We start from the raw sequence: 25,732 nt of genomic DNA on the forward strand, positions 1-25,732 counted from the left end.
GCTTTGTGTAAATATATTGCTATTCAACAGTTTGAAGCAGGCTGTATTCTTTTTGTAACCTCCCAGAAGAATCGAAAATGCTGTTAACAATGACCTGATCTAGGATAAAAATCCCCCTTACAGCCCAAACATAAAAAAAAAGTTACTGTCTACCTAATAAGGATTATAGTCCATCCCTCATGGGACTAAGAATGAAATGTTAATCTCTTTCCCAATGATGTCCAAATTTGTCTAAGAGGCTTCAGGGTTGGGAAGAGGTGGCTGTAGAATCCCTACAATAATTAAAAGTCAGACGAGGGGTCGGCAACCTCAAAGAGCCATTTGGACCTGTTTCCCACAGAAAAGAAAACACCGGGAGCCACAAAACTCTTCCTGTGCCTGACTATTTCTTCAGTGGCCACAAAACTAGCATATGTAGGAGAATTAAAGATTCTGTTTTCTTCTGAAAAATTTCTTTTCTTGGATTTATCCATGATTGGTCAACTGGGGATCAAAAAGCTTAATAAATTGCACGTCGGTGGATGTCGCACATTGGCAGCTGTGACGCATATTTTGAGCGACAGGGAGCCGCAGCAGAGGGATGAAAGAGCTGTGGGTTGCTGACCCCTGACCCAGACCTTCCTGGATGGTTTCACTGTCCCAAACAGAAACTTCCATCTCCACTGGCCTGTCCCTGCCTCACAGGTGACAAAAAAGTCAAAACATATGATACTCAAAACATGCGTCTAAAAAAGGCAAGGTTTTGATTGTCGTTTTGGATCCCTGCTGCTACCCTGGTCCTATTATTTTCAAGAAGAGACTGGACAGCCAAGTTGTCTGGAATGGTGTAGGTTGTAGGGTGTCCTGCTTGGGCAGGGGGTTGGACTAGAAGACCTCCAAGGTCCCTTCCAATCCTATTGTTCCATAGTCCCCCCCGCCCAATTTTCACATAATGGATACTCAGCTTTAATAGAGAATTCTTAATCTCAAATCATCTGTTAAAACTTTTTGTTGTATTAGTCAATTGGCACCTGTCAACTCATTTCTGTCTATTAAATTCCTCAAATACAATTTTTAAAAATTAAGACCATGCTCTAGTTATTAAAATAATTAATTAAAATTATGGCCATGTTTTTTATTTTAAAAAGGAAGTACCATTAAAAGGAAATATAATAGAAGAATAATAGAAGTATAATAGAAGAGCCTTGGTGGTGCAGCAGACTAAAGTGCTGTTAAGTAACACTTAGCTGCCAGCTGTCTGCAATTACTGCGAGTTCAATTCTCACCAGGCTCAAGGTTGACTCAGCCTTCCATCCTTCTGAGGTAGGTAAAATGAGGACCCGGATTGTGGGGGCAATAAGCTGACTTTGTATAAAAAAGAACACCGCTGGGGGGGCCCAAAAAAGCCCTACTAAGCAGGTATATACAAAAGTATGAAGGCTATTGCTTAACGCATTGTAAGCCGCCCTGAGTCTCCGGAGAAGGGCAGCATATAAATCGAACAAACAAACAAACAAATAAATAAATAATAGGTTGGATTTTTTATTATTGATTGGAGGTGGGGTTTTTTGTTAAAAGAGAGATTGGCATAATTGAAAAGTGTGGAAATTTGAAAGTTTCTCAAAATGATGTCAAAAAAGATGGCTGTCCCTGGGTTCAAGAAAACAATGGAAAGTAACAGATTCAAACAAACACAAAATTATTCATGGAGAGAAATCCAAACTTTATCTATAGATAGTCTGACTGTAATTGAGCCCATAATTATAATTGTAAGTCACTGGGGTTGTTAAGTGGATTACCACACGAACAGACCTGTTTTTGAGATTTTTTTTTGGTAGCAATCATTAGCAAATGCCACAGCAGTTTTGCTAGAAACTGGAAGTAAATGTCGGAAACTGGCAAAACAAAACAAAAAACAAAAGAACCGGAAGGGAGACTCTGATTGATGTGCTAATGGCACAGATCCTGCGGAGCCCTCTTGGTTGGGTGTGCTGGCACTCGATGTGCTATCTGCCAGAGGGCTTGGACTGGATTTGTGCACCAAGAAATTTGGACTCCATGCCTCAAAGAGCTCCTTCCAACTCTACAATTCTAAAACACCCAGGGCAGGGATGTCCACAAGAGGTGGTCAAAAAAGTCAAGATGGTGTCTGCAACCAAAACTCTGCCTGGTGTTTGTGGACAACTCCACCTATGGTGCACATCAAAGCCAAGAGTTTGTGACTCCCACAGTTGTAACTCCCATCTTCACTTTTGGCCATATCCTGCGGACATCCCTGCCCAGAGGGTTTCCCACTTTCGTCCTATTTCACCTGCGTCAAATTTTAGAATGTTTCTCCTTGCACTCTGGACCTCACTCTAGGCAAGAGGTTTGGGTACTCCATGTCCCTCAGCCCCCTTTGAGGGCTGCCAGAGCCCACCACGATCATGCTGTTGATCTTGCCAAACAATCACCAATTTTTGGTGGCAGGCTTTCTTGTGTGTCATTTCCAAATAGGTAGGCCAGGTCTCTGAGTTAACTTTTTTTGAGTAAAACAGCATAATCAACACTTTTCCCTTCAAAAATCAAGGACTTCATTATTTCTCCAACTTGCCACCTGAAGTTCTTGAATACCTAATTTACAAAAAAAAAAAAAAAATGTAGCCCCAAAAATATTTGATGACCCCTCTGGCAAAAAACATCCTCAGAAATGTAACAATGGGATTATTACTACTATTATGAGATAAATTTTAAGCCAACAAATATAAATGTCCTATCAGGAAATTAGACTTACAAAACTGGATATTAACCAGGGGTGAAATCCAGCAGATTCTGACAGATTCTGATGAACCGATAGCGGAAATTTTGAGCAGTTCAGAGAACCAGTAGCAGAAATTTTGACTAGTTCGGAGAACCGGCAAATACCACCTCTGGCTGGCCGCAGAGTTTGGTGGGAATGGAGATTTTGCAATATCCTTCTCCTGGAGTGGGGTGGGAAAGGAGATTTTGCAGTATCCTTCCCCTGCCACGCCCACAGAACCGGTAGTAAAAAAAATTGGATTTCACCACTGATGATAACCCTCTCTAATTAGGAACCTGATGTGGGATTAATGGAGAAGTCAGTCCCCGCCTCCGAAGTCATCAATGAGCGTATCTTATTTATTCTAGCTTTGAGGGGGGATGTCTAAAAAGAAAGGGCCCTGGACACTCCTCTCCCCCAGGGAGACCAGAGAATGGGCTGATTATCTTATTATCCCCTTTCTGCAAATCAAAATGCAGCAACACATTTACCTGAGTGTTAAGCTTAAGAGTTTATGGATCTGTACTATTTAAGATTTAAGAGTTTATGGATTTGTACCATCTCTGTGTATCTTCCTTCCTTTGCTTTGTTGAAGTAATTACCTTATTTGTCTCCCTGGAACCCAACCTTTATATTGTTCCCTGGCAATGAAGACAAGAGAGAGATGGATGGTTTGAGGCCTCAACCTGGACCAACTTTACCTAAACTTTCCACTTTATTGCAGTTTAGTTCACAACGTTCCCCTAATACGTGTGGGGTTACTTCCCAGTGCACCAAGTGGATAAATCATGCTGGAATATTACTCCGGCTAAGTTCTGCAATGACTGGAGCATATGTGCTTCCGAGCCATTGAAGCAGAGCCCATAAAATACAGTAATTACTAGAAGTTCTGGTCACTGGGTGATTGATAACACTCTGTGAGGCAACCTCTCCCTGCCCAGCTTTTCTGATGGGTCTCACCCGCCACGGAGGCAATTACTTATTCATGACCCAGCCTTGGGCACTGGACTCTGCTTTCCCTTCTGCCACCACTGAACCACCAAAAAAGCTGGACAACATCATATCCATTGTCACGTAGATGACCTTCATTTGGCAAAGTCAACCCAGAATAGCTGGTCTCTTCCTATCTCTCACAGGCTCACAAGCTCCATCGTTTACCAATCTAAAAAGCAGCCGTTTCCCCCAATACAGACCACAGAACTTGAAAGGGAATACCCCAATTCTTCCTATCTACTTCTTAGAACTTGGCTCTAAAGCAGTGTTTCTCAACCTTGGCCGCTGGACGATGTGTGGACTTCAACTCGCAGAATTCCCCAGCCAGCAGAGCAGAGCAGAGCTGGCTGGGGAATTCTGGGAGTTGAAGTCCACACATCGTCCAGCGGCCAAGGTTGAGAAACACTGCTCTAAAGGGGTTTTTGTCCAATTGTGTCTAATGTAATTTTCTATTCCGAGGTCTTCCTCTATGTCAGACCATTTCTCTAAGACTGACCAAAAAGCCCCTCTTCAGCTTTCCATCTGCATGTGGACCATAAACAAAGGCTCCCAAAGAAACCATGTTTTTATGGGTTTTCTCTAGCTCTTCTACTTAAAATTCACCAAAAGCTGAGCACTTCCCCAAAGAGTCAAAAGAGATAAGACTTTTAAAAGTAAGCTCATTCTATGCCAGAATGCAGTTCCAGAGCGAGCAGAAACTTTCCCCCCTGGAGAGGAAGGGGCTGCAAGGGAACAAGATGAAGTCAGATATACATTCCTTGTCCAGGAAGCGAGCTGTCCTCCTTGTTGGTGTCAAATGGCATCACAAACCTGAACAATATTACGTGGGACAGGGATATTAGCTGTATGGAACTCTGTGCTAGCTAGCAGAATAATTTGTATTTTTACAAGCTACATTCGCATCTCTCTTTTCTTTTGTACGTACAAAATAGTCCTCGGCTTACAACTATTCATATAATGAACATTCAAGGTTACAATGGCACTGAAGAAAGTGACTTATGACCGTTTTTCACACTTATGACCATTGCAGGAGCCCCATGGTCATGTGATCAAAATTCAGACACTTGGCAACTGACTCATATTTATGACGACTGCAGTATCCTAGGGGTTATGTGGTCCACTTTTTACGACCTTCTGACAAAGTCAATGGGGAATCCAGATTCACTTCACAGCTGTGTTTCTAAGATAACAACTGCAGTGATTCACTTAACAGTATCAAGAAAAGTCATACAATGGGGCAGAATTCATTTCACAAATGTCTCGCCTTGCAACAGAAATGTTGGACTCAACTGAGGTCATTAAGTCGAAGGCTACCTGCCAGTGGCAACTTCCTCACACATCTCACTCCAAATGTTCTTAGTTTTTTTGAGTCAACATCCTTAACCTTTCTGCCCTTTAGTGGAACACAAATAACCCACTCATCCATCACAGCTCCAACCAAGGTATTCCTCAGTTTTAAATGCTAGTTTCTTATCAAGGTATTCTCCAGTTCTGACTGCTGAATTCTTCATAGATCAAGATGGCTCCATTAACTACTTTCCATAAAGATGTGAGTTGGGAGAAGCCGGTTTTCATGCTTTTATTTATCAAGATAGTTTAATTCATACCCTCTTTCTGTTTGTCTCATCATTTTTAATTGCTATTCTTCATCACAACTGCTTCATGCTACTATTCTGCCATATTTTAATCGTTTTTTAAAAATATGTTAGCTGTATTGTTACACAGTCTTGGAATTCGGATCCAAAGAAGTGTTTTATTAATGTTATAAATAAAAAGCATATTGGGGCATATGTATAAAGCTGCTATCTATCCTGAATTAGGTGAAATATAATTCCTAAATAAGAATAAATGACATTATCCAGTTTGGAATAAAAATATAGTCTTTTAACAACAATAAAAAGCATGCTATTTATATGCCACCTTTGTGCCAAATAAATGGCTGTCGGTGTTAATTTTATGGAAAAATATAGTCTGGTCAATGATGTGAGGCAGAGATTTCCAATCTTTCCAACTTTGCAGATTGGAGGGGGGGCAGATGGTTTGGTGAGAGCAGCGGGCAACCACGTGTATGCGCAGATCCATTTGTGCAGTCCAGTTCCGAACGCCTCTGTCATTCATCCCATTTGGCACATCCAAAAAAGGAAACTCCTGGCATGTAGGAACTACCAGAGTAAAACTTTATTGAAAGATCCATTTAGGCACAGCAGAAGTCAAGGTTTTCCCACAAAACCCCCCATTGGTAAAACCCCATTTTCACTCCTGGGCCGCCCACAGTTCATTGCCTACCAATTACACTCAGTACTTTTGTTTTGGGAAAACATTCTGTGCCGGCTGGTAGCTCTGAGAACCTGGCCTTGGTGGGTATCTCCTCTCTGGGGGAAGAAGGCTCTCATGTATTCCTTAGCCTCCCTCCACCCTAGGAATTCACCAAACCCCCCACCTGTTTCTGTTTGGCAAACTGTGAGCTGGAAGTTGATGCAGACAACAAGGAAAGCCAGTCATCTTTGACAGGCTCAAAGCCTAGTAATGGGCCATAGCCTGGGGGTTGGGGAACCCCTGATGTAAGGGCTGTGATCCAATTTGATCCCCTTTTTTTGGATATCCTAATTCTGTTTCAACCAGTCTTTTCACCGTTTTATATGATATGGCTGACGCCTTCAAGGTATGGATACAAGATCAGCTAAAGTTGCAGGGTTGCTGTTGGGCAACCACACTTCCTGCCCTCCCTTCCCCTTCCCTTTCTGGGGGGGTCTCATGTACGTGTCGATCAGCTGGAACTGAGTTGAGAAGTGGGGACAAAATCCTGGTGAAGAGATGGAAAAGTACCTCCAAAGCAGCGTTTCTCAACCTTGGCAACTTGAACATGGGTGGACTCAGGGGTGAAATGCTCCCGGTTCGGACCGGATCGCCCAATCCGGTAGCGATGGTGGCGGGTGGTTCGGAGAACCGGTAGCAAAAATCCCTGCGCGCGCCCCCCCCATGCTCAGCTGAGCCACGCAATCATCAGAGGCTTTTTTTTTTACTTTTAAAAGCATTTTTTCTACAACCTCTTTGGCTGAAAAAATGCTTCTAAAAGTAAAAAAACAAAACAAAAAACCCTCTGATGATCGTGCAGTTCAGCTGGGATCGTCAGAAGCTTTTAAAAGCATTTTTTCTACAAATGCCTTTAAAAGCCTCTGGGATCCCAGCTGAGTTGCCTGATCTTCAGAGGCTCCTAAAAGCATTTTTTTCTGCAACCTCTTAAGATTGTAGAAAAAATGCTTTTAAAAATAATAATAATAAAAAAAGTTGGCCACGCCCACCCAGTCACATTTCCCGCCCCAAGACACGCCCACAGAACCGGTAGTAACAAATTTTAGATTTCACCCCTGGGTGGACTTCAACTCCCAGAATTCTGGGAATTGAAGCCCACACATCTCCTAGTTGGCAAAGTTCAGAAACGCTGTTTGCAGGGCTTCTGAAGCATAGGAAGGAACGGCTTCCGAGCTATAAGGCATTTCATTTGAAAAGTATTTTTAAAGGCTGCCACATTTTTTTTTTAGTCTGTCTCTTATAATAGAGTGATTTAAAGCCACCAAATCACTGATGGTTCCTTGGATAGTTGGTTATAAAAGGATGATTTTTATTAGTCTGAGGAAAGTTGAAAATGTGGTAGAGAAAACAGTTAAAGCAATTTAAAACAAATCATACCGTAACTACTGAAATGTGCCTAAATCCATCTAATGCGTTCAATTAACAACTACTTGAAATCTTTAGACTAAGAATGAGGAAATAATGCTACTTTAAATGGGATTAGTTAATACTGACCTCCCTATCTTTCAGAAACAGATGCAGAGTTAGAGATGAGCAGCGCATGATTAAGGTTTACAGGAGCGGAACCAAAAGGGTTACTAGTCATGTCACCTGGTCTAGTAATGCAACAATTTTAGGCCACTCTAGAGTTGTGGGCATCAACTCTACACCATTTCTAAGATGCAAAACCCTGCCTGCTTCTGTTGGGATGCCAGTCAATCACCAAATTTGACTGTTGAAAATGTAAGAGATGACCAGGCTGAGCCGGAAGGAAGGGTCAAACGTGTCATCACTCATGAGTCCCTGCGCACCCAGAAGAGATCTAAGTCCAGTCTAGCTTGAATGCCTTTCTTATCTCCTGCTAATTTCCCTGGACCATTAGTAGTTCAGATTCTTGTAGAGTTGCAATAAATCTTTATACTCATTTGAACTGCCTGAATCTTCTGATTTCCCCGGCGCTTGATAGAAAATGCTGACGAAAACCACACTAAGACTACAACTCTTCAGGATCGTAGCCACATCTTTGAAGATGAGTGAGGTCACAAAAGATGACTTCTGGCTTATCAACCTGAGCCTGAACGCAGGGGCAAAGAAATGAATAAAACAATGCCATGGCTGGATTTCAGAGGAATGGCAAATACATCCCAAAGAGTTGTGACAAGAAGCTGTTGGGGCTATTATAGCACAGAGATAAAAATACCAGTCCCAGCACAATATTACAGGATTCATAACCAGGTCCCCAAAGAGGATACATCTTGTTCTCATTTTTCTTCTTCTTTCATAATCTCTTTTAATAGAACCAGAAAAAAGGAAACTCATTGCCCCTTATATTTGTTGTATTTTTCTTTCAAGAAGTACATTTCAAGACAGAATGCTGATCATTAGTAGACTTGATATCCAAAATGAAAGAGGGTAAGGTTCAAATGCTCTTCAGCATCTTCAGAGATGTTTCAGAAGAAGGCATGGAAGGGATGCCCATAAAATCTACGACTGACACACAGCCGGGGAGGGAGGGAGGGGAGCCAACATCTCCAAAAGAAAGGCTTGGGGTTCAAAAGGTATTGATAGACTTGAACATTGGGCCCTATCCAACGGAATACTCTTCAGTAGTGAGAAATTTAAGGTTCTGCATTTAGGCAGATAAAACCAGATGTGGAGTTATGGAATAGGTGGTAGCTGGCTTGGAGGTTGCACTCATGAGAAATATCTGTGTGTCTTGGTGGATGCAGATGAAGTGTTAGCTAGCAAAGTGCTGCAGCTGCCAGAAGAGCCCGTTGTGGTTTGGGGCTGCACCAAAGAGATCTACACCATGAAGCTCTAAGGGAGGTGCTATGCTGCACAGGTCAATATTCCACAATATGGAATATTGTTTCAAATTCTGGTTGTCACAATTAACGGATGAACTGGAAAGAGTGCAGAGAAGAACAACAAAAAGCATGAAGGAGGGGGAGATTAGAGACCTTTGGATGAGCTTTATCTCGATTCTCTGGGTGGAAAACCCACTCTGCTTTCAATCCCTTAAAGCTGAATAAGAACATTCATGGCGTCTTATAAGTTGCAATTACATTAATACAAACATTTGCTCTCATTTGCAACTGATTTTTCTATTTATATATGCTTTTGTGTAAGTTGCAGATAATTGCAAAGATCCAAGTGGTCTACTCAAGTTTATATACTTACTAGCTGGATACCCATGCTTCACTATGAAACTATGTGATGGGGCTTGATAAATTGACACAGCTTGAAAATTAATGAGTAGTTACAACCGGCCTCTCTTCTCCTCTTCTCTCCCTCAGCTTTGCCGCACAGAGGCCTCCCCTATCCTATCCCCTTCTCTCCCTCAGCCCTGCCCCATAGAAGTCTCCACTATCCTATCCCCTGGTTACTGCTGTGAAAGTAAAACTGAAAGTGAAACTCCTCTCCTCTGCTTGTGTTTTGCATTTGGAACAGATTTCTTTTCAGGTGGGGAGGAGGAGGAGAACTCCTTAGCATCAGAGCGTGTTAATAATAATATAGGAAATACTAATGCTCTGATGGTCATTTCGAAAAATCCTTTCTTAGTGAGCACCTAGAAGCCAAGAGGAACATACGTGGCAAATTTCAAGTTTGTAGGCTTTACGGTTCTGGAGATTTCATGATTACGATGTGAGTGGTTTTTGCTTTTATATATATGGATTTTAAATTAGCTGTTAGCACCTTCATTTTAACCACCTAATTTGCATTTTTGTTTGAATCTCAGTTGTCATTTACACACAAAACATCACACTGCTTGTTCAGGAGGGATCATCAGCTACAGGTTGGAAGTTGAATTTATCCAACTCTTGGCTTAATTAAGCTGCCTCATGATTTTTGATCCACAACTCAACAAAAGAATCAGACCAGGATCTTCACCTGGGAACTCAGAGATTAGTTTCTCGAAAAGAATGAATGAGAACAATAAATAAGTTCCAAAGAATGTATGAATATCACAACAGGAGAGGAAAAGACTGCATCCTATTTTAAAACCACAGTCTTTTCCCCAGTAAAACATACATTGGAAAGAACCTCTTCAGCTTTTGCTACCTAGTGAACCAAAAATGGAACTGTTCAGATTCCAGAGGGATCTGGAAATTCCAGCCTCAACTTCAGGTCCTCCCCGAATGGTCCCCGACCCATCTGAGCATTAGCAGGCAGCGCGTCTTTAATAGCCATGACCTTGGGTGACTTGGGAGAGAGCCACCTCGCCTTCTGCAACACATTTCCCCTCACTTTGCCCATTTAACACGTCACTCAAATCACTCCAATAAAACAGCGATCATGCTGAAGGGAAGTCTCGGAGGAGGAGATGACACACCAATTAACAAAGCAGAGAGACAAACTGTTCCAGGCCTCTGACTTGGGAGACAGACAAGGCACGAGGAGAATTGGGTGACTGTGTAAGGAGAGAGAATAAGTGAGACCTCCCTTGTCAACCATAACGGGGCTTTCCCCCCTCCATCACAACCCTGGAAGATCAACCTGTGGTTGTTGGGTTATTACTGTGGGGTGGGGACAGAGGAAGAGGAAGCTCCCTCCCATTTTTCCATCACAATTATGTCTATGGAGATTCTCAGTCAACCAGGTCATGGTAGACCCAAAGGTGCTTCTTCAAAAGGCAACTGGACTTTCTTGAATTGGTAGCAGTGACCAGGCAGAAGTCCAACATGGCATATATGTGGCTCTGGGCTGAGGTTGGTTCTGTCGCCTAATGTGCTGACTTGTATCAGTCGTTTCTTCACTACCATAAGAGCTTCAGATGTGGGAATGCAGATGAAGAGTGAAGTCACATCATAACAAATCAGAGTTTTTTAAACCTTGCTAACAAAGTCCTGTGAATTGTTAATGTGATGGGTGTTGCCAATCAGAGGACCTAATAAGGTGGTTAGATGTTTTGCAATGTTATAAGAGAAGGAGTTGATGCAGCTGACAATTGGTCTGAGTGGAGTTCCCTCTTTGTGGATTTTGGGGAGTCCATATATGCACGGCGTGGAGAAAGTCCAGGAGAAAGCATCTTTGAGACATCCCAGCTATGATATGAGGTAGAACAAGGAGTGCCACGGCCAGGCTAGGAAACCAAAGTCACAGTCAGCCAGAAGCAAGAAAACAATTGCTTGGCCACCTGAGGTCCCCTTTCCTAAAGAGTTCCCATATCATAGATGGTCAATGCATCTGAGAGTGGAAGGAAAACCTTCCAAAATGCTTTATGGAGACGAAGGCCTGGGGATATAAGCTCCATCCAGTATGCTAGCAAATCTTCACAAAACAAATACTCTAAATATGAACTTTCACACAAAGCTGGATCCAGCAATTAGTCCTGACCAAGCAATGTTCAAATCCCAGTCAAAGATCTTCCTCTGTCACCCAGAAGCCCCTGCCATATACAGGACATGTCAAAGAAATACAGCCTAGCACTCAGCACTGGGACAAATGGATTTTCTCCATTCCTATTCATTGGTGAATTAAATACCAGGTTTTCATTAAAAAGCCATGCTTAATATAGCCAGGCATAAAAATGCAGGCAAAATGTAAAAGTTCATGAAATCCCTTTAACACTCCCAAAATAAACCACATCACCCAAAGCAAAACATCTATTAAAGAAGAGAAAAAAGTCTGGAGAAAAGTCTGCCTGGACTGATTGGGCTGACCCTGCATTGCAACCAGCCACAATTGCCCAACTCGGATGACAATCACAACTGTTGCCTCTTGACCCCACAAGTCTTGCTTGTACTTGTGAAAAGCCCAAGTGGACAGAGCTGGGGACGGCCTCACTTGTCCCCAAATCAGACTTCAGATAGGAGCCAGGCTGGACCATTTCCCCAGATTCAGTCTCTGATTCACCAACTTGGCATTCAAGGAGGAAGACTGACAAGCAGGCTGCACAGAAATCCTCTGCTGGAAGGGAACCTGAGAGCAAGCAGCCTTAGGCCCCCTCTCTTCCCCATAGGGTGCCAGGGCCTCGCCCTGCCCTATGGCTAAAGAACTGCAGGAGACCTGGAGTCTTTCACATACGCATTTGAAAGCAAAAGGGGATCAGAAAAGCAAATCACCTACAGGAACTGCACAGGAACAGGTCAATGGAGATTCTCAGTCATCCAGGTTCAATTCAGAACTGAAAAAGCTTCTTGGATGAGAAGTGAAATGTCTTCAAGGAAAAACAAAGTCCAGTTGCCTCTTGAAAAAGCCCCTTTGGGACAAGTATGACCTGGATGACTGAGAATCTCCCTAGACATATATCTCAGCAGTGCAACCCAAGACTTGGCAAATCCTCTACAAACCCTCATTCAGATACTTTCTCTTCTTAGAAGAGACCGGGGAGCAACTAAGAATGAAGACCTGGACATCATCACAGAGAAGAACCAGCCTGACGGTTCTTCTCCCAGTCAAAGGCTGATGAAAGGCTCTTTTTTGATAGTTGTTTCATTTGCAGTTCAGAATTAAAGGTGTTATTTTGGAGGGTAAACAACAACAACAAAATAACAGGCAAGACACCCACCTCCATGAAGGAAATTCCTAGACTCCAAACGTCAGAATGAATGCCGTACTGTTCTCCGGAAATTCGTTCTGGCTGTTAAAAACAAACAGAGGAAGGGGACAGTTGAACCTAATGAAATGCCAAGAAATAGTAGCATGATAGCCTGTAAATTATGCAAGAAACAAAAACCCGCGTTTCAAACATTCATGAAGTGCCTAAAGGCATTTATTGCCTCCATTTACGGTACTAATTAATACCAGCAAATTTTAATTTTGATTCCCCCTGCTGCTTCGGCAGAATGTGGAGGCTAAGCCGTAGGCCATTATGCACCTGAGAACAGACCCCTCTCCCCTGTGCCTCAGTACCCCCAAGGAAGTGCTTGAAGAGATTCACCTGCATCCCAAAACCCAGAAGCCCGGTGAATGTGAAGCTTAAAGCTGTGAGGTTGTGGCAGGAGCTCTCGGATGCAGATTAACAGAGTTGGAAGGGACCTTGTAGGTCATCTAGTCCAACCCCCCACCCAAGCAGACCCATTTCTGACAGATGACAGTCCAGTCTCTTCTTTGAAAGCTTCCAGTGATGAAGCTCCCACAACTTCTGAAGGCAACTTCTGTTCCTCTGGTTGATTATTCTCACTTGTCAGAAAATTTCTCCTTATTTCCAGGTTGAATCTCTCCTTGGTCAGTTTCCGTCCATTATTCCTTGTCTGGCCTTCGGGTGCTTTGGAAAATAGCTTGAGTCCCTCCTCTCTGGGGCAGCCCCTCAAATATTGGAGCACTGCTATCATGTCTCCCCTGGCCCTTCTCTTCACTAGACTAGCCATGCCCAGTTCCTGCAACCGTTCATTGTATGTTGTAGCCTCCAGTCCCCTCATCATCCTGGTTGCTCTTCTCTGCACTCTTTCTAGAGTCTCAACATCTTTTTTATGGTGTCGTGACCCAAACTGGATGCAGTATTCTAGGTGTGGCCTTACACACTTTAGGAAAGGTGCTCTCATCTCACCCTCTCCTTGTCCTCTGGCATAATGCAGCTTAACATGCTGGGCAAAGATATCTCTGAAGTTACCACTGGAGCAGCACCTGGGTCAGACAAAGCATCCCTTCTGCAACCCTTTCAATCTCAACAACTCAAGAACACCTGTCCTCCATACAGGTACTCCTCAACTGACCGCCATTCATTTAGCAACTGATCAGAGTTACAGTAACGGCCCTGAAACAAAGCGACTTACGACTAACCTTCGGCCACTGTAAGCATCCCCCATGGTCACATGATCAAAATTAATAATCGGCACGTATAGATGACGGTTGTGGCATCTTGGGGTCACTCGATTGCCATTTTGGGACCTTCCCAGCCAGCTTCCAACAAGGAAGTCAACGTGGGAAGCTGGATTCACTTAACAACTGTGTGATTTGCTTAATTAGCTGTGACAAAAATCAAGCACAGCTCACTGAACAGCCACCTTGCTTACCAGTGGAAAATCTGGCCCCAATCGTGCTCATAAGTTGAGGACTGTCTATAACAGTGGTGGCGAACCTTTTAGACACCGAGTGCCCAAACTGCACGTGCATGCATGCCCAAACTGAAAGGTGAGCACGCACGAATGAACGCATGCATGGACATACGCGCACACGCAGCAGAGACCCAAAGACCAGTTGGCGCGTGGGAGGCAGGGCATCCCAACACCAGCAGCGCTGGAAGAGGTAAGATCTTTTTCTGTTTTATTGTTTGCAGAGATACAGAAGCTCACGAAAGAAATGCCACAGAGATCTGACCTGGGGCAACGGTGCGTGTGCCAGCAGAGAAGGCTCTGCATGCCACCTCTGGCATGCGTGTCATAGGTTTGCCATCACAGGCCTATAAAATCTACAACACTCCTGTCGACCAAGGGCTTCTGGGCTCCCATCCCCCCATTCTCTGTCTCTTTGACCAAGTGTGCTCTGGATCAGGGGTCTCCAACCTTGGCAACTTTAAGGCTTGTGGACTTCAACTCCCAGAGTTCCTCAGCCAGCGACACTGTCTTCGCTGGCTGAGGAACTCTGTATTTAAAGAACTTCCCGAGAGGCCCCTAGAAGCAGTATATGAATCCTCCAATTGTATGAGCAACGTCTGCTCAGGTTGCAACCTCATTGTCCCAAAGCTGCTTTTTCAGGAGGCAACTGGACTTTCTGGTTTTTCCTTGAAAGATGTTTTGCTTCTCATCCAAGAAGCTTCTTCAGCTCTGATTGGTTGGTGGGGAATGGAAGGATTGATACTCCTTGCAGACAGCTGGTCATTTGCATCCTTTTGGCGAGTCGTTAAGGCCACCTGGAGGTTTATCTGTGTCCTCAGGGTCACCTGGGTGGTGCAAATGGGTGTGGAGCCTTTTTGGAACTGTTGAAAGGACTGTGTTGTAGATTGGAGACAGATGATGTCGTATCCCTCCCTCTCTGTTAAGAAAAGGCTGTTCAATTTTGACATAGATGGCCTCTTTGACCCCTCTTTCAAACCAGCGGCCCTCTCTGTCCAAATGTGGAAGTCCAGTTGCCTCTTGAAAAAGCACCTTTGGGGCAACCATGACCTGGATGACTGAGAATCTCCATAGATTTAAAGCCTACTTAATTATATGCAGTCTTCAATGACAGTAAAATACATGGAGCCACTCAGAACATCATTCCCCGCCTCCTCCTCCATCTCCTCCCGGACTCCAAGTAGGTGTTGTAACTGCCTGCCTGCATTAAGCAAGCAAGAACCCAGCTTCCTTTTAAATGCTCCAGAGCTAATGTGGACGGCAACCTCACACCAATTACGGGACAGTTTAATACCCTTTGAGTCAGCCAGGGACGCCAAATAGTCAATCACTCCTGAATTTAGACGCCGGGGCTGTGTGCATTGCTGAGGTCAGGTGCGGTGTGAAATGCAACAATAAGACGAGGAGGCAAGAACTTCCTTCCCACTGTGCTGTTAATGCACCTGTCTAGTTGAGGTACCTTGTACAACTCCTCCCAGGCTCCTACAAAGCCCAGAAACCTTTAGAGGAAAACAAATGGGCCCAAATTAGTGACAGTTCAACGTACTCAACAAGTAAGTCCTTGAAGCTGTTAATCCCAGGTCAAGAGCTTTTAGCGCCAAGTAAATGTTAAGTAAAAAACACTGAACAGAAAAGCCTTTAAGTCGTTGCCTTCGAGACGAGAGAGAGGCTTAAACCTCCCGCAAGCAGCCACCTGCAGAGATACCAGAACAGGCCAGGGCGCTTGGGAATGTGAATTCCAATCAGTTTAGGATCTGGATTTGGGTCTCTTCAGGTTCTGCTGAGATCCAGCTGGCAGCCTGTGGGTCCGTCATGACTTCCCTGCTCTCTGTGCCATGAGTTGCAGCTGCTGCCCACTCTCAACCTCCCTGGCTTGCAGCGTCCTCCTCCTCCTCTGCCTACTCCGGTGACCATGATGCTCACTGGAGAAGTCAAAGGCTCATGAGGAGACAGCCTAGCAAGGCCTTCACCAGCCCAGAGCTGGGAAATAACAAACCCGTCTTGCCTGGTCCCTGGATCTCCAAAATCCAGAAAAGCTTTGGTGTTCTTGTTGGACATCTCATCAGCTTTCAGATACTTCTAACCAAAAGAGTTGCCTTGGATCCATGCTCTGTCCTTGCACCTTTCGTGCAAGGCTCAGCATTTTTTGGCACCCTTTGAATTGCTTGCTGCCAGAAGTACAGGTAGTCCTCAACTTACAACAGTTCACTTAGTGATGGTTCAAAGAAACAACATCACTGAAAAAGTGACTTATGACCGTTTTTCTCACACTTACAACCATTGGCAGCATCTCCATGGTCACATGATCAAAATTCAGATGCTTGGCAACTGATTTATGACAATCGCAGCGTCCTGGGGTCACATGATCTCCTTTTATGACCTTCTGACAAGCAAAGTCAATGGGGAAGCCAGGTTCACTTAACAACCGTGTTGCTAACTGAACAACTGCAGTGATTCACTTAACAACTCTGGCAAGAAAGGTCATGAAATGGAACAAAACTCACTTAACAAATGTCTCGCATAGCAACAGAAGTTTTGGGCTCAACTGTGATCATATGTCCGAGGACTATCTGTACAATGATAAGCAAAGAATGATATTGAGGAGCAAGCTTATGTGGCCAATTTCACAGCATTGCGTCTGCAGTCCAGTTGCTTAAACCTCGTTTCCCCCAAAGCCAACCGCTGATACTTTGCTGAAACGGCAGAAGGTTGGCCAAAGCATTTTCAACCTCCTAAACCAGGGGTCTCCAACCTTGGCAACTTTAAGACTTGTGGACTTCAACCTCCAGAATTGCAAAGCTGGCTGAGGAATTCTGGGAGTTGAAGTCCCCAAGTCTTAAAGTTGCCAAGGTTGGAGACCCCTGTCCTAAGCAACGTTTTCAAGTTGCTCACATCCAGGGCAACAGCAGGTCGACTGCCCAACATTTGAGATGTCGCTCGGTAAATGCCTGAAAGCAGCTGCTGCGAGGCATTTGGCACATGGGCTTCCCCTCACTCACGTCTGTAAAAGAACTGCATAAGGAAGCATGTTTTTGAGGTGTGCAGCTCCCTGGACATGTTTCATGAAGGGACTTCTGGTCACAGATGGAGGCCGAGGGCACACTGGAAAGGGTCAGAATAGAGAGCTGGAAGGGACCTTGGAGGGCTTCTAATCCAGCCCCCTGCTGAAGGAGGAGACCCTATACAATTTCAGACAAGCAGCTGTCCAGTCTCTTGTTCAAAGCCTCCACTGATGGAGCACCCACAACTTCTGAAAGCAAGCTGTTCCACTGATTGATTGTTCTCATTGTTAGGAAATTTCTCCTTAATTCCAGATTTGCTTCTCTTCTTGATTACTTTCCATCCATTGTTTCTTGTCTTGCTTTCTGGTGCTTTGGAAAAGAGGCTGACTCCCTCTTCTCTGTGGGAGCCCCTCAAATACTGGAATACCACTATCATGTCCGTCCCCCTAGGTTTGGTTAGGAGCCTCTAAAAGAAGAGAACTCCCAACCAGTCTTGAAGTCTGTATTTTATTCAGTCCCATGTCAGCATTCTGAACTTCTGGTTGGCATGAAGACTCCCAAAAAGTTAGATTTTCCAATCTCAGCCTGATGGAAACAGATGGAATGGGATACATTCTCTGGCTTCCCTGAGTGATATACATGTTTTTTCTTTCAAGATTCAACCCACCTCCCCAAAATAAGAACTTAGATGAAACAAATTATGTTAAACACAAAGGACATTTAAGAATGGAAGAACTGAAGAAACATCTCACATCTTTAATCCTCTGCTTTTTCAATTAGCAGATGGATGTGTCACAGTCATCCATAAACAGTATGAAAAAAGTAATTTCTTTAAGACACACCTGGGAAATGGATGTGTAATCGAGGTTCGTACATTAAAAGAAATAATACAATTTAATTACTACTGCTATTTAAGGCCAACAAGAAGAGGAGATGAGGAAAATGAATGATTTGAAGTCTCTTCTCTTTTGAAGAGGGTGCTTAGTGTTTTGGAGACCAAAGTTAGACCAAGCCCTTCAGCAGAGTGCTTGCCCAGGACAAGGACATTGGAGCTTCTTTATACATTCTACTGCCCTCACTTAAAAATTAAGAAAGAGAGAGACAAAAATCAGAATAAGGTAAGATAGATACAGGTAGTCCTCCACTTACAGCAGTTCATTTAATGACTGTTCAAAGTTACAACATCACTGAAAAAAATGACTTCTACTCATTTTTCACACAACCATTGCAGCATCCTCATGATCACGCGATCAAAATTCAGACAGTTGGCAACTGACTCACATTTATGACTGTCACTGCGTTAAGTGTTTGCCAGCTGAGCTTCCATCCTAAAACTTACGGTAGCCTGGCCAGAAAACTTATCTGTAGCAATAGAGATAAAACTGGTCTTGTGAGACATTGGACTACTGCGCATGTCTACAATTTTTTTTCAAACTTCCTGATCTTTTTCCTTTGTCTGGTAACGATATAGTTAGCTAGTTTTTTTTACTTTTATAATAAAATGTTTCTTAGAATACATTCGGGTTTTCTTTCTTTGAAAGTATACAGCATGGAAAACAAGATCCATTCACCTCTAATTAATTACAGTTTCCCCAGGGGGGAACGAGGCTGATTCACACTTCGACAATGACGTTATGTTGCAGTGTCCTTGGGTCATCAAGCAAAGCAAAGTCAATGGGTAATGGGTAAACTGAATTCACTTAATAACTTAACTAAGTTTACAGCTGCCATGATTCACTTAACAACTGTGGCAAGATAGGTCGTAAAATGGGCCAAAACTCACTTAACAACTGTCTCACTTAGAAGCATAAATTATGGGCTCAATTGTGCTCGTAAGTCAAGGACCCTGTATAGAAACATTTATCTCAAGACGACCATCAATTGAGATTCTCCATATTCTTGTTTGCATAAGAAGAACCTGGGAAAGATTCCCTCTTTGGGCAGAAAGTAAATAGTAGGAAAGGTCCTGCATGGACTTCATCCCTCCCGTGAAGGTGGTGGCTGCACCTGGTGCATTGATGCCCTCACCTGTTTTTATTCGGAATCACTACTAAGAGTACCTTCGTTAGTTTGCCCAAAGGCCATTTATGACAAAACTTCATTCAGATTGGGATCAACCATCATATGGTTTTAAGTGCTTTAATAAATAAATCACAGTTATCTGTGTCTGCACAGCACAGTAAGCCACAAACGATGGTGTAGGACCCACACTGCTGTCCAAATTCAAACAATATTCAAGCCACACCAAGAAACCACATAATGGCTTGTTCTAATGTGGAGCTCATAACTTTCTTTCCCTGAAGCATCTTAAACCTTGGCCTGTGTGCCAAAGTAGGAAGAGAGCAGGTTTGATCAGCAGAGAAGAAGAATCAAGCAAGATCACCCCCACATATTGCCTGTCAATTAAGCACCAAGGTAGACCTGTCCTCTTGAGGCTCCAGAACCTGAAGGGTTCACTAGATTAGCCATGGACCTCAGGCGCAGATGGTTCCGATTTAAGGCCCACAATCTCTGCTAGAGGAGCATCAAAGGTTACTGCCACCCCTCTTCAATCAGCCATGTACATGGAATGGAGGCCACATGTGATACCTTTTCAACCTGTCAATTTCTGAAGGCAAGCAAGAACAATCTGCCCTTGGTTTCATGTCATCCCAGAGCACATTATTTCCATAGCGCTTTCCAGCATTATGATGCCTTTCAGAGGCGGAAGCAGCTTCCTTAGACCGTTTGGTTAAGGAAAGTTTGGTCAGATGAGTAAGTTTCATGCTATAGCAAAGAACCTTCCCAGGACCTTTATGGATAAAGAACTTTGAACTACCTTGACTTCATTTTGGGGGGCCCATGTTTTTATACACACACACACATACTGTAGCAGAAGAGCTGGGCATTTTATTATTCTTACTTACTTACTTACTTACTTATTTATTTATTTTAGAGGCTGCTGTCATTGTCATAGTGCATGTAGAGAAATTCTGTTTGTGTGCCTTATTTATTACATCCCTTTTCAGCTGTCTGTCTGTCTGTCCCTCCATCCATCTGTCCCTCCATCCATTTCCTCACTTTTCTTTCAACAGTCACCCATGGGTGGGGGTCTCCTCTCGTTTTATCCTCCAAAAATAGGATGGCATCAAGGTCTACCAGGATGCTCCAGGGCTGAAAGGAAGCTGCTCTTGATTTTGGGGTGGAGGTGGAGGAATCCGAGTCCAAGAGCTTAATCGTAAATTTCTATGCCATTCTGTTATTTTCATGTATGTGTTATGTATCAAACAGATCTTCCTTACTTGGCAATTGGAGAAATAGTAGAGAAACTAATCAAGAAGACAAAACTGAAGTTTTAATTTAAACCAAAGCATCTTCATAAATTTACTTACTGCCATATATGCATTCGTCCCGACGTAGGTCTTTGCTATGGAATTCACCAGCTGTCAGACAAAACAACTTGTTAGGGCCATATAAAGCACAAATAAAGCAGGTAATTATTCCTCATTTAGCACTAATCATCCTATGTATAAATCAGGAAAAAAATACGTAAAATGGGGAGTGGACAAATTTATCAGCAAAGACATTAAAATCCAACCCCTTCGCTTCCTTCAAATGAGAATCCTCTTTTAAAATATCTGTAATATTTCAATTTACGGGAAAGAACAAAGGCAACTCTAAAATCTGAAGGAGGAGGCTTGGAGTATTTATTATCCTACCAAGCAGCTGGATCCATCTATCGGAAAGGGGGTGTATGAAATCCAGCACATTCAAACAGTTCTCCTCCTCCTCCTTCTACTGTCAGCTGAGCCCAAGATGTGAATAAAGCCACCTTGATTATCAGGCTGGAATGAACACTAAATATGCTGAGGGACAACAGATTCTGACAACCTATAATGCAGCCGTGACCTCCTCTTTGGTCCTCATGTTTGGCTGGAAGGAAAGGTGGCTGCAATTCAATTCAACATCGCGGCGAGCGTGAGGGTCAGTTTCACGCGAGATTCTCAGGGGAAGCCCCAAATGGAAATTAATTAAAATTTGTGCTGCACATTGTTAAAGCCCACCACCATTGTTGATCCCAATATTAATTTTTACTATGGGCCAGTCGGTCTCCCCAGACGCCCCTCTCGTTCTGCCCTTCCTTTTGTTTGGTCCAAGCGCTTTCAGAGGCAAGCTGCATATCAATGAAGTTGGCTATTGGTAAGTAGTAATTACAATATCAGCAGTTTTTACTGTCATGAAACAATGAACAATCATATTCTGATGAAGAAAAGTCACCAGGAGATTAAAAAAGAGGGATTGTTATGTTCCCAGCAGAGGAAGCTCTTGGAGGGGAGTCCATTTGTCTCCTTGCCAGTTTGGAAAGCAGAATTAAGAGGACAGGACAACTAAGGAACGCAGAGACGTACCTGGGTGCTCACTCCAAAGTCACATAACTTGACCTGACCTCTGGTGTTCACCAACATATTAGAGGGCTTCACATCTGTGTTGGAAGAAGCAACAACAAAGGCAGGATAAATCCAGAGAGCATTGATTTAATAGCAAATACAGCTGATGGCCAGTTAAAAGAAATATGAGTCTGTGCAAAAATGTAATTTGAGAAAGCATCTCAGACTTGACCCTCCATAGCTCTCAGAAAGGTAAGAGAGAGGGATGGGGGAAGCCCGTTCAGTCTTGCAACCTTCTCTTACTCTAAAGTTATCATAAAAATAATATTAGCTTGGGTGGTTTCCTTGCTTGGCCTACTATGGAGGACTTGTATAAGGTCAAAAGGAGGGGCAGAGGCCAAGAGTGGTCCATTAAGAAGCTGAGGGTAGGTAGGGCTCTGCAGGCAGGAAGGACATCAACTCACCTAGAGTAAGAATCTCCTAAAGAAACCCAGAAAGGGACAAGACGGAGTATGGCTATAAGATTTAAGCAATAGGAGGGAGGGAGCGTCCCATCCCCGAGGGAGATACACCTGGTGGGACCCAGAAGAATGGCCTTCTCTACAGTGGTCCCCTCTCTCTGGAACATCATCCCCACAGAGCTAAGAATGGTCCCCACTCTAATACTCTTCCGGAAGGTGCTGAAGCCTGGGGAACGCAGAGAGGGATGGAGCCCATTAAATGGCTTGTGTGAGGTGCTGTTGCTGGGGCGGGGCATGATTTTAGTATATTATTATATGACTCTTCTTTTATTAGCTTTATTGTTTTTATATGGGGGTTTGACATTCTGTAAGCTGCCTTGAGTCGCCATGTGTGAATAGGTGGCAATATAAATTCCCCAAATAAATAAATATGGAGGCACATCGAAAAGTAATCTTCTAATTTCCACCGTGCTCTCAAGACCTTATTTCAACAGGCTGGCGTGGCCTAACTTCCTTTTAACTGTTAATTTTAAATTTGTTTTAAAATAATAGGGGTGTTTTAATTTGTTTGGGCCAAACTTTTTAATGTGTTTTTATACTGTTTTTTAAAGTTTGTATTATGTGTATTTTATCTTTTGGCTGTTCACCACCCTGAGTCCTTTGGGAGTAGGGCGGTATATAAATCCAATTATAAAATAAAATAAAAAATAAAATAAAATTACTAGTGAAAAATGAAGAACTTTTGTGAATAGATCTGGAGATGATGATGTGGTCCAGCCAAAGCTTCAAAAAAATCTAGTTATTGATGGTTACTATATTATTATATGGTTATTGATGGTGTCTGAACTGAAAAAAGAGTCCTTCCTTTACAAGGAGACACCCAGTTGGAGTGAGGAATCTGAGAAGCATGAACTTTTTGAGAGCCTGAAATGGTCAAAGTGGAAATGAAATGTACCAAGTTGGAGATTTTAGGAATAAATGGACTGGAATGGGCCATTTAAAGTCAGATGACTACAAGATATACTATTCAGGGCATGAGTCCATAGAAAGGAACGAAGCAGCGATGAAAATGAAAAAGGATTTCAGCAAATATGTGTTCATCTATAATCCAATAAACAACAAGAACATATTTCCCCGAATTAGCGGTTATCAAGTGAACATCAATGTTATACAAATCTATGCACCTACAAAATGAAGGAAGACCCTGAGCAATTCCATGGCAAATTATAGGAGGTGTTAGATGCAACATCAGGAAGGGAGATAATTCTACTAATGGGTAATTGGAATGCATCAACTGGAGAAATGAAGAAACCTATAATTACAGGGAGAAATCAATTTAGTAAATACAATTACATGAAAAGTGGGTTAATAATTTTGCAAAAAAGAATTCTTTATTGCTGGCAAACACCTGCTTCAAATACTATAAACAGAGATGCCATAGCTGGATATGACCAGAAGGATGACATCAGAATGGAATAGATGACAGAACAGGAAACGGAAGGGTAATCCAGCCAGCTGAAATTTTATCAAGTGAGATTGTGGGACAGACCTTGAATTTTTGGTGTGAAATACAGGTAGTTCTCGACTTACGACCACAATGGAGCCCAAATTTTCTGTTGCTAAGTGAGACATATGTTAAGTGAGCTTTGCCCCATTTTACAACCTTTCTTGCCAGAGTTATTAAGTGAATCATTGTAGTTGTTAGTAACACTGCTGTTAAGAGAAATCTATCTTCCCCGTTGGTTTTGCTTGCCAGAAGGTCGTAAAATGTGAGTCAGTTGCCAAACGTCCGAATTTTGATCACGTGACCATGGGGCTGCTACAACAGTTGTAAGTATCATAAGTTACTTTTTTCATTGCCATTGTAACTTCAGACAGTCACTAAATGAACCATTGTAAGTTGAGGACTACCTGTATAACAATTAACATGAAAAATGTAACAGACTAAATACGTCAGTGAAATATGATTTGAATGGGATCGATGGAAGGGACAGTTCAATCTGCCCATCTGCTTACAAAGAGGAACCAGGAAATCAGTGTAGAAAATCTGTGGCTGAAGGGAAGAATTTCCCAGCCTTTGAAAGAGGAGGAGACCCAAAGAGCTTTCAGAATGATCCAGGGAAAAGCAAAGGATGAAAAGGTGGGTAACAAGAAAGATGTATGATCGCTTAACTCAGCTTTCTAACAGGGAAGATGTCACCGTCAAAGTTCCTTAAAGGTCAAACCAAAATTTACTGATATAGTGTGAATATTAAGGATCCCACTTTGAGTTCCTGGAGGAAATATGGAATATAAATCTAAAAAATGAGCAAAATAAGCTTTATGAAGGAAGAAAGCTTGCCTTGCCTTCTCCTCCTGAGCTATTTTTACCAGACAATGAAATAAATGTCACACTGGCGCTTTTTCCTTGCCATTATGCGAACTGTCAAACAAGATTCAAGCCATCTATTACAAAAACATACAGACTGCTTTATTTAGAAAACAAAATGTATTCTCTTCAAAATCATCTTTTAAAAACCAGACTCTCTTCATCTTGTGTGTGCAAGGAGGGGCGTGCAAAATATTTCACCCTGAAACGTTTCAAGCGTGAAACTCTGCAACCATCCTACCTTGAGCAGCCTGGAAGTGTTTTGAGCTGAAAAGCTGTGGCATTTTCTGGACGTTTTGCATTTGAAGCAATTCAAAATGAAATGTTTTGCACACCCCACCAGCGCAGTACCGAATTCGAGTTGGAGAAATCTGTACAATACAATCCCCAGTGAGAAATGCAAATTTCCAAGAGCTCATTAGAACTAGCAACACAAGGGTTTTTTTCCCTTTCCCCAGGGTGTCAAGATTGCTGCCTTGGACCCTGCTTTTTCTAGAGAGATGGCTAAAATGCAAGGCACATACAATCTCTTCCACACGTTAGGTGGTTCTCCCTCTTCTTGGCAAAATGTTCTACAATGAATGTATTTCACTTCCACGGTGCCAAAACCTACATGTTTTAGCAGCTGATGGAAATAGAATGGATTCCCTATGAAAAAGCAACCCTCAGCAAAAAAAGATCTGTTCAGTCATAGACTAGACCAGGGGTCCCCAACCTCCAACCCCCGGGTCCATGGACCAGCACCGGTCCGCAGCATGCCAGTAACCAGGCCGTGCAAATAAGCCAAGTTCCGTCCACGGGATGCTGGCAGCACACAAAACCACGCCCCCTCCGGTATGCGGAAGGAATCAGTCCCTGCTGGCCAAAAGGTTGGGGCCCACTTCACTAGGCCATTTGATAAGGTATAGGAAGTAAGTGGAGACTCTGACAAAAGATCATACACACACACACACATGGAAAGAAGTCTCCTGATGATTAAGGAGAATTAAGGAGAGAAGCAACCTAGAACGTGTGGAACAACTTACCTCCAGAAGTTGTGAATTCTCCAGCACTGGATGTTTTTAAGAAGAGATTGGACAACCATTTGTCTGAAATGGTATAGGGTTTCCTGCCTGAGCAGGGGGTTGGACTAGATGACTTCCAAAGTCCCTTCCAACTTTGTTATTATTATATATTATTATTTAATGGGCTAATATTGAATATTCCAAATACATGAAAAAGTGAAACCTCATGAAAGTACTACCTCATAAAATGTTCAGTGTATATTCAGTGCACAACATTTTGCCAAGAAGAGAGAGGACCATCTAACTTGAGCAAGGGATTATATCTGCCTTGCAGTTTAGCCATCTCTCTAGAGAAAACTTACTTTGAAACAGTGGTGGAATTCAAATTTTTTTTTACTACTGGTTCTGTGGGCGTGGTGGGCATGGCTTGGTGGGCGTGGCAGGGGAAGGATATTGCAAAATCCCCATTCCCTCCCCACTCCTGGGGGAA

The 25,732-nt window shown here is 43.0% G+C and overlaps 1 protein-coding gene across 4 annotated transcripts in view; it reads right to left on the bottom strand.

Moving 5' to 3' along the window:
• The window catches only part of MAP2K5 (mitogen-activated protein kinase kinase 5), a 168,808-nt gene that overhangs the window by 73,251 nt on the left and 69,825 nt on the right, over positions 1 to 25,732 (bottom strand). For all 4 annotated transcript variants that reach the window (XM_060694751.2, XM_060694752.2, XM_060694750.2 and 1 more), the window contains exons 14-16: positions 21,431 to 21,504; positions 20,414 to 20,464; positions 12,555 to 12,626 (exon numbers count right to left, since the gene is read on the bottom strand). In XM_060694751.2, the coding sequence (XP_060550734.2) occupies positions 12,555 to 12,626; positions 20,414 to 20,464; positions 21,431 to 21,504 (197 nt within the window). The remainder of the gene's footprint in view (positions 1 to 12,554; positions 12,627 to 20,413; positions 20,465 to 21,430; positions 21,505 to 25,732) is intronic.

Source organism: Pantherophis guttatus, chromosome 13 (assembly GCF_059756535.1).
Source record: "Pantherophis guttatus breed Tessera chromosome 13, ASM5975653v1, whole genome shotgun sequence".
NCBI classification, from domain to species: domain Eukaryota; kingdom Metazoa; phylum Chordata; class Lepidosauria; order Squamata; family Colubridae; genus Pantherophis; species Pantherophis guttatus.